At 39.4% G+C, this 9,786-nt stretch overlaps 1 protein-coding gene across 1 annotated transcript in view; it reads right to left on the reverse strand.

Annotated features, from left to right (window-relative positions):
* The window catches only part of MGA (MGA, MAX dimerization protein), a 46,074-nt gene extending 38,912 nt beyond the window's left edge, over positions 1 to 7,162 (reverse strand). Inside the window, exons 1-4 of the mRNA XM_010144735.1 lie at positions 6,026 to 7,162; positions 1,601 to 2,531; positions 1,160 to 1,247; positions 956 to 1,051 (exon numbers count right to left, since the gene is read on the reverse strand). Of these exons, the coding sequence (XP_010143037.1) occupies positions 956 to 1,051; positions 1,160 to 1,247; positions 1,601 to 2,531; positions 6,026 to 7,092 (2,182 nt within the window). The 5' untranslated portion in view covers positions 7,093 to 7,162. The remainder of the gene's footprint in view (positions 1 to 955; positions 1,052 to 1,159; positions 1,248 to 1,600; positions 2,532 to 6,025) is intronic.
* Positions 7,163 to 9,786: the final 2,624 nt, after the last annotated feature.

Here is a 9,786-nt window from a genome sequence, read left to right on the forward strand (position 1 = left end):
AGGAATGCCAGCTCAACACTAGCAAGGTGCAAAGACATCCCTTTAAATGGTTACAAAAAATGACAGGTTAGTTCTCATCACATCCCATGCATCAACCATTAAATATAATCCAGGGTTCTTCACAGTAGCAGGTCTGTGAGGACCTAAAATAACTAGCATCAGAGTCAAGATCACTATTCAGAGTCTCAAACCCTACAGCATTACAGTTTCATGTTTGAAAAATTCAGGGCCAGAACCTCAAGAGCATGAAGTACAATGCTTCCATTCAGATCAATTTCTTCATCATCTGCTCTGATGCCTACGTTAATGCCATCGGTCTCAGGACTAGTACTGCTGAAGATTTTCAACATCATTGGTAGAGAGAACATTAAGTTCTGCTGTGACCCGGATGTATGGTGACTGAAACAAATATGGACTCAAACAGGAAATTTTCTACGGAGAAGTAAGATCACTCTATCTGCTCTCAACAGGATTAGCTCATTACAAAACAGGCACTGCCTGAAGTTTGAAGGCTCAGCATCTTCTGCAAGAGGTATATAATGACAAGCAGCCTCTTGCTCTGCTGTTGAAGATTCAGGATTCATCTTTTGCCTCCTTCACCTCTTCTATTTTGCAACACAAATGTGTGAAAACAAACACCTTTACTGGCCAGCTAAAATGATTTTTAAAGCCTCTAAGAACAACAACAACAACAACAAAGTCAGACGCCACAGATTCTCTCTCATTGTCATGAGTGGCAAGAGGGAAACAAGACAGCTTCACACAAATTTCCTTTTCTACTCTCACATGTGTACATACATACCTGTATGCTTTCCTACATTTGAAAAAAAATTAAAAAATCAAATCCCAGCTGTATTGGGAATACACAGTATTATATCCAGTAGGAAATCAGCAGCCCAGTGTGATTAAGTATAATATACAACCAGGTGCAACAATATGTACACTGCCTGCTTACCTTCCTGAAGGCTAGGATGTATTACTTGCTTATGTCTCAAGGTCTTCAGCTCTTCCATCAACTCCTTTTCCAGTCCCTGTATTCTTGCTTGACAGTCTACTCACAAAAAAAAAAAAAGACAGAAACAATTAATTTTCTCGTGTGCCCTCACAAACTCTCTTATTGCAGGAAACAGCCACTTATAAAAATATACAAAAATGATACCTGGATCATTCGTAGTCAACAAGGGAGCCTGAAGATTCTGTGACTCTTCTCCTCCAGCTCTATCAACAGTGTGAATGTCAAGAGCTTCCTACATTAAAAAAAGAGCCTTGGGTAAGTATAAGATATTTTTAAACAGTGACTTAGATCAAACTAGGCCACATCAAATTATCACCAAAATATTCAAAAATATGAGACTTTAATAAATGCGTATGCATTCTTTTATGCAGAACTCTAGATCCCACTGTTCCCCCCCCAAGCTGCCACAAAGTAAGAAAATGTTATGGTTAACATAGGGACAAGATAAGAACAGATTTGGGAAGAGGCCATCAATCTCAAAGCTCAGTTTAAAAGAAAATACACCTTCAGCTTTTAAGTACAAAGGGCTTAAAAATGAGACATTATAAAAGGTTTTGAATTTTACTCAGAACGGTTATGTTTTACCTTTGACGCAAAGGACACAAAGAGGACTCCATCGACATCTTCAAGATCTGGCTTAACATCTGGAAGGATACTCCCAGGCCCCAGAGAGATGTTCTTGCTCGTTATTACAGTTTTCCCTATACCTTTGGGTGGTCGACCAGCCTTGGAAATTTTCAGTTTCCGTGGCCTCCCTCTTTTAGTTGTAACTGATGATAAGGTGTTTTGATTGCTACCAGAGCCTTTCAGGGACATAGAATTCTTCAGTATGCCAGGCCTTTTTCTTCCACTAATCTCTTTGGCTGTAAAGTGACAACCTACTGAGCCCCTGAGATTAAAATTAGGTGATTTAGGTAGTGCCCAATGGGTCTCTCTGATTGAAGAGTATTTCTGTGACATTTTACTTCCAAGAGACTGTTTTTTCATAACTAACTCCTCAGTCACAGTGGCTGCGCCTGAGCAAGAGCCTTTTTGATTTTCAAAACACACAGGCAATGAGTCCAGTATTGCACTCAAAGGGGATTTATCCTTCTTGCCAGAGGAAAGCATGGTCTGTGGCAGCTCAGATATCTTCACTGTGCTTTTTGTGACTGCACAAGGTTCCAAATAGACCACAGGCATCTTTCCACTATCCAGTTTTAACATCTTTGCTTTGGCAACACCTGAAGGACTGGTTAGCACACGCTTCCTAGATATGAATTCTCCATCAATTCCATCTGTTTCACTGCGTCTCATCAAGTGTTTTTGTAGGATGGGATCGTCATCGTCGGTGTTGGAATACTCATCAGTTTCTTCATCCGTGTCTTCCTGTTTCACACTTACTTCTTGAGTGCAAATATTTGACTCGTAGTCATAGTCATCTACTGGTTCCTCTTTAACGACTACATTAAAGTGTCCTGTTGGGTCCAATGGGGATGCCACACGGGAACTGCTTTCATAACTGCTAGCAATGGGGCTGGGGTGGAAGAGAGGGAACAAAACCAAAACACAACACAAGATCTTTATCAAATCTTTTCCTTTACCAAAAGTCCATCATCTCCCATAATACTTGACAACATAAAAAAATTTCCAAAATGCTCCAAGACACAAGGCTGCTAAATAAACTGTCATTTACAAGCTTGTATTTTTAGAAACATGCCCTCCCGCCACCCCCCCAAAAAAAATTCCCTCATTAGAAACAATTCAACTTCTTATCTGAAGGCAGCAGCAAAATTTCCTTCCCTCATAGTGTCAGTGTGACATTTGCACTTTTTCCTGTTTGAGCCTCAGCATGAACTCATGCTAAGCTATCGTGTTTTAAATGCTCCGAAGCGGCCTTAGTTTGCTGTGTATCTCATTAAGTCACCATACTAAAGCCAGTGGGCACGCAAATAAGAAGCCAAGTGAGTTCTTAATGCACTTCAGTTTAAATGATTTTACTAAAACCCACATACAGACAACTCCTACATTTAACTATTGTTCAAATGCTTATGGAATACTAATACCCTACTGAATTATGCCCCATCTTCCACAAAGTCTGAGTATTAACCTAACCATGCATTAGATACTGAAGACTAACAGCACCACCAATTACGCTCCAATGACAGGCTTGCTTGTGTTTTGCCAAATTAAAAACCATTTAGCTGCTTGTTCAATGAAAGTAGTGAGATGGGTGTATTTTTTTTTTGGTAGACTATTTTAAAATATACCAGGGAAAAAAAATCTGATTTCTTTTGGAATTAATCTAGCAATCTGTGGCTGAGATTTGAAGGATGTGAGCCTTCTTCTTCCTAAAGGAAGACAAGGAGGGAAGAAAAGCAAACTGTTGGACTAAACACAAGACAACTAAATTAGAAAAGCAGGACTACTGGAACATCGAAAATTCCACAGTATTTTTATTTTTGAAGCAGGAAATTCAAAAGACCTTGGAAAGGGAAAAGGATACGTTAACCTGGTTCCCTCCATGGCCCCAATATCTGAGTGGTTTCGGGTATAAGTGTCTACAACTCAAATCAAATATTTATTTTCTTCACAATACACCTTATTAAACTAAACATACTACCAGGTCACAGAAAGAAAACTTTGTATAAAGAAAATAGTCCTTTATTTCCAAAGAGCACTAAAAACTCAAGATCAAAATTATTCTCCAGCTTATGTGAACTTTTACATAGTTCCATTCTCAAAAATGTCAGAAGAATTGGACATCAGTGGGAAATACCACACACTACAGCACTAGGAACTCCATTTCCTTTAGTGAGCATTATCTGAGAGGCAGCAGTTCTCAATGTCTGACTCTCGCCCAAATCTAAACCCTGCCTAAAAGCAAGACAGTGCCTATCAACTACTAGTATTAGCTTGCCTGTCCCAAAAAAGTGCCCGTACTTCATTAATACATAAATATTAATGTGTCTAGTTTCACAAAGAAAAATGCTGCTCGCTCAACACTGTCCTTGAAAGGCTGACATATTTATGAACGCATCTCAACTGCAGGGCATGAAAACACTGTGAACAGATCTGAAGGAAAAAGGAGAACTAATGATCTGAAAAACTCCATAAAAAGACAGCCCTATCTTGGATGAGATCAATTTTTCTGTTTCCTAGTACAGAATCTGACGTTTTCACATAGATTACAAAAACATAAAATTAAGGACAAAGAGTGAAGGGAGTTCAGGGATTGTGGTAACACTCACTCAGCAAGTGATAGATGCTTCCAAGACCAGAACACAGAAAAATCCTTTGCAGTCTTTCCCTGTCTGTGCAGCCTTTAGCACATCTCAGAACTAAACTGTCTTGAAGGTGAATCCAGGGAAACCATCAAACATACTTTGGACCAAAAGAAACTAAGTTTGCCAATTTGCATTATCTGTTTAGGGAAGGTCCTTGAGTCCTTAAAACAATGGGGTTTATTCCTCGGGAAAGAAGGGAAGCAAAAAAAATCCCACGCTGTTCAATTCAAACAGTTGTCCAAATAATTTGCTTCAATGACCTTCTTCAGGTAAACAAAATTACCGAAATTTTAACTTTTTCAAGTGCAGCTGACCCCAAGGAGTAAAAAAAAAAAAAAAAAAAATAATCACTTTGAAGACAAAATAAACCTTCCAGTAATCACTTTCAGAGTTTTACTTCCACAATGCAAAGTTATCTGAACACTTCTCCATGCTGTATTCTTCAAAACTAAAGGAATCCTCTCTGAAATCAGTGATCAGTGTACTTTCACTTTTCAAAATGGGTTTCTCTAGAATTTACAACAATTTTTTTGGAGAATATAATAAATCCAGAAGACATTCTTTTTCCTAATACACAGACATTGGAAAATATTGCAAAAGAAAGGTTAGGACACTCTAGATCCCCAAACTATCCTAGTACTCTTAGGAATTATTACAACTAAGCTCCATAAAGTCTCAAAGAATGGAGAACTTTGTAATTTGAAGTTTTTCCGTTACTCATAAGGCAAGGAGCTGCTTTCTGTAAGGAAAACAACAACCGAGCAGATCTCGAAAACACACTGAAGTAGTATAGTAATACAGCCTTCAGGTTCAAAGTATTTCTAGCATCCTTTGACACAGATTGACTATTCACTAAACATGCTCTATTCTATTGCTTAGATTTTGGCAAACTAAATCAAACTGCAGTAAAATAAAAATTTTGCCAGACATGCTTTACCAAGCCGAACACCTACTGGTTAGCAGGTTCCATACAGTGGGTACACTCTCAGTGTATGCTAGATTGCTTTACTACAGACGTGTCCAAGGAAAAGAATGGTTCTACAAGGCACTACTGGATATGTATGTAGACATAAAAACACCAGAGAGTAAACTAAGGTCTGAACAGTCTAACAGTTATTCTGATATACTCCCCTAGATGCAGGTTCTCTCATCTCACAGCAAACACGAGGCAACTGACTACCCACAGGCAAGCTATCTCATACTACTTTGTGGAATAAAAGAATTCACAGAAGCAGCTATTGTCAAAACAGTGGCGTGTTGCCAGTTACAACTGCCTACATACACCCAACCTAAACACTCATACACACCACAGCACACATCCTCACCCATCCGCTAATGAAAACTGAAGATTTAGAGACAGTGTGTCACTGTGGTAAGACACCCTAAAAAGAAAGGCAATGTTTTTATGACTGCAACGTGCTCTAAAACTCCAAAAACAAATTAAATACAGTCTTTTAAAATGCTACGAGGGTTAAGAGAAATCCCTCAACACCTCTTTGTAGGGAGTCAAAGCAACACAGGAAAAAATTCCAAACCCTTACGCTCCTCAGACACATCAGAAAGTTCAGAGTAATAAATGACTGTTTACGTACAGAAAAACTTTAAATAACAATACTAAGTGTACTGCCATTTCAGGACAGGCAACCTTTAGCTGTAAACCTGTATACTGCACATCGTATTATTTAATGTTTTACCAAACATCCACTCAACCAGTATTTGTACTAAAAACAGAATGTTAACCCACCTTTCAGAGACTTCTTGTTTTAGCTTGGGCATATCACCTGAAGACAGGTCAGTGTCCAGGAAACCCAGGAAGTCCCTTTCTGCATTAAAGGGCTCTTTGTCCAGATCAACGTCTGATGGGTTTTGACTAGTGAATGAAGAATCTAAACTTCTCTGATGCAAATCTAAGGCATCAACTTCAGCAGGGCGAGCACAAATGCTAGCAGTGTTAAAAACATCACTTCCTTCCAATCCTGAGTTACGGTTTTGTTTCACATCACGCTGAGGTCGACTATTCAACCCATCATCTCTGAATCCTTTAGCAAAAGGATTGTAATCTATTTTCAGCTGGGTAATCTGGATGTTTTGGTAGGCTGTAACTGCAAAGAACTCTGTCTGTGGAAAAGTAAATGTATGGACATCCGGGCCATTGAGCTGAATGACTTCAGTGGCTTTGTCTGCAGGCACCAAGTGAAGCCGCGGCAGATAACGGTGCATAGAATGCAAGATTATATGACCCTCCTGGTCCAGGGTATTGTTGGTAAGTTTGAGTTTGTAGAAAGACACCGGCTGGTGCATCCAGTACTGGCCAGTGGAAGGGGATTCTGGATGAATAAACACTCGCCCGAGAACATGTGGTTCTGCCTTCCCACTGGGTTCCCACCAACGGCCATTCCATTTGTATCGGTGATTGTCCACAGGGGATATGTCCATGACTAAGATGTACCTCTGACAGGCATCCAGGCCTGTAATCCAGTATCGGCAGTACGGGAACATGCGCCTCCCCTGTTTCGTCAGAACCATCTCTGTGTTGCGATGGTAGAATTCATTCCACATACTGTTGTTATCTAGGGTGACGGTAATACCTCCCGAGACACAGTCAGCTGGGAGGCAGGTCTTGACTTTGGATTCTACTGGAGTTGATACAGTGCTGGCAAGAGCACAAGCATCACGGTTTGCTACTAGGATTCCTTGGTCAGCTTTACCGTTTCCCTGCTGCTGTTTCAAGATGACAAAAAAAGCAGGTGCCGCACCAGACACAGTCCCACCATCCCGGCTACCCAAGACAATCTGCTGGTTCTCCATCATGAGCACCCCTAGAAGCTCAAATCAAACGCAAATTCTACACAGTTCTGATAATCTTCTACGTGTGTTCACCATTCTGGAAAAAAAAAGGAAGACAACATTAAAATTATTCAAATATAGTCTAAGAAAGTAATTAAGTCTCATGATCAATGCTTTTTGCAACAGTTCTCCACATTAAAAACGTTAAAGATAATCAGTACTACAAAACTGACCACAATTAGGGTATATCAAATCAAAGTTTCCTATGTGTATGTAGTTTAGGCCTTACAGACACAGGGGCTAAGGAGCCTTTAAACTGCACTTTCATCTAATGCTTTGTCATATCGGGATTCTCTGCTTCGCATATTTCGAAGTGCTTTGTTCTGATATTGCCATAACTCTTCACATCGCTTGCTTAACAAATAGATTTGGCAGACATGCAGAAGACTAAACAGCATATCCCTGACACAAAGGCAAAAATCATTTACAATTGCCAGAAAGGAAGAGTTCCCAGAGGTCCAAAATGCCTCAAAAATTAAAAGGGGGAAAAAAAGGAAAAAGGAAGAAAAAGAAAACTTAAAAATATTTTCCCAAAATTTCTTTATTGACAAAGACTGGTTGTGTGGTCAGGATTTCTTTGCTCCTCCTCCCAACCGCAAGAATTTCTAAAAGTCTGTCGAAGGCAGACACAAACAACAAAAGGGGAAAAAACACAGTTCAAATGGATAAGCTTTGGAGGAAAGCAGACAAACTATCCCCCCCAAAAGGCCAGGCAGCTAAGACTAAATGGATGAACACGAAGCCTAAGACAACATTAGCTACCTCTACTTTCTAAATTACGGAAATAATTTAAATAGAATAAGAAAACATTTGCAGTGTTACAATTAACCTAATCACTGTTCAGGGATCCAAAAAAAAAAAAAATTGTCTTTATCTGCATATACACAATCCCACTTTTGTGTGTCTACCTCACAGGTTAAGCTTTATGTCAACACTCCAACAAAAGATCACAAACAACTTCATTTTTCAAGCAGCCTGTATATTTCTCCATGTGAAAATGTAAAGTAGCTCACGTGAATGCCATTCCCCCATTCAGATGTTTGTATTTTGATCTTTATTATATATGATATACAACACTGACCAAAAAAAAATTATTGACTCTCATATCAAATGTCTAGCTGGGGAAAACCAGAGACAAGAGTGAATCGCCATCACCAGGACTCAGCTGCTTGAAAATAATAATATTTTTTCCATAGAACTAACTCCACAAGCTTTAAATTAAGTAGGTATTCAGTAAGATGCATTTACTTCGGTTTTTTTGGTTACTGTAGGAGGAAACACTCCTCTGTGCAAATCAGTTGTCACCGATTTGCAAAGCTCAGGAGGCAGGCAATTAATACCTCATGACAAATGCTCTTGATAAATGCTCTCCACCTAGGAAATATGACAGACTTAGTTCTGTCCCTTAAACACTGCATTTTAAAACTTCACAAAAAAGTTAAATTCAGGGGAAAATAAAAAACCAAACTGTTCTTCACAGGTTTTGAGATCTGTGAAGTTACAAGAACTGATTTTTACTTTTACTTTGAGGAGGCAACACTTCCCCCACAAACAAACCCACAACCACCCACCCAGGACTACCTATAGAGTCTAGTACACAAAATTAATTAGCTGTTCAAAATCAGGTTCATATTTTCTATTTCAAGAATGCTGCCCTGCTTTTTCAACAGAGAACAACTTAAGGCTCAGCAACACAAAAAACTACTCCCAAAAATGTTTTTCATATTCATTTATAAAAACACAATGTATCTATCTTTTAGAAATCACATACACGGAATGGGGAGAATGAAATCATATCCTACGTTGTGATTTTCCACCAACTCACCCCTTGTATATACTCATATAGCACGTTTGTATGTATATTGAACATACACTCATAAAGCAAGTTCGCATTAATGCTGTGCAATAAACATCAATACTGTATTAGCTCATGAATGAAATACACTAAATCAAAGCAATTTCAAATCTAGTTTAAGATATGCAGAAAGCCTGAAACTTTAAGTTTACCTGAGGGAGAACTTACATGTCAGTAATAAATCCAGAAAAGCTCAACGACCACGCATTGAGCAAAAATACTATGCGTACATAGAGCTACTGAATCACAGTTTCTCTTTTCCAACATTTAAAGCTCTCACACTGCACTGCTGTAGTTACTTCTACCGTAAGTACCACTCGCAGTTTCATGTCAGTCTAAGACGTGTGTGGTTACAAAGCGGTTATGTGCAATTACGGTAGCCAAAAGCTACGTTACTAGCACGGTTTATTACAAGAACAAGTTCACACATTGTTACTCTTGGTCATATACACTAACCCATTTTATTACAGCACAGGGTTTCCAATCCAGTATTTCAAGGAAAAGGTGTGTGTCTGTGGTGGAATCAGCTTCAGACATCTCACTTCTCTACCCATACGCAGACCTCGTACTTCAGAAGCAACACCTAACCAGACAGCAGTGGCCAAAAATGCTCAAAGCTGCTCGGAGGTGTGCTAAAAGGATGAAGAAGGTAACCCATTTCCAAAAGAAAAAAAAAACAACCCACAAACAAACAAAGCCACCCAGAGGCGCAACGGGACCACGGTTTATGTACACGGTGCTCACAGGCGAGGAGCTCCGCACGGCAGTCTCGGGAAGAAGGGCAAGCGCCGCCAGGCGCGGCG

This window comes from Buceros rhinoceros, unplaced genomic scaffold, assembly GCF_000710305.1.
Source record: "Buceros rhinoceros silvestris isolate BGI_N320 unplaced genomic scaffold, ASM71030v1 scaffold33781, whole genome shotgun sequence".
NCBI lineage: Eukaryota > Metazoa > Chordata > Aves > Bucerotiformes > Bucerotidae > Buceros > Buceros rhinoceros.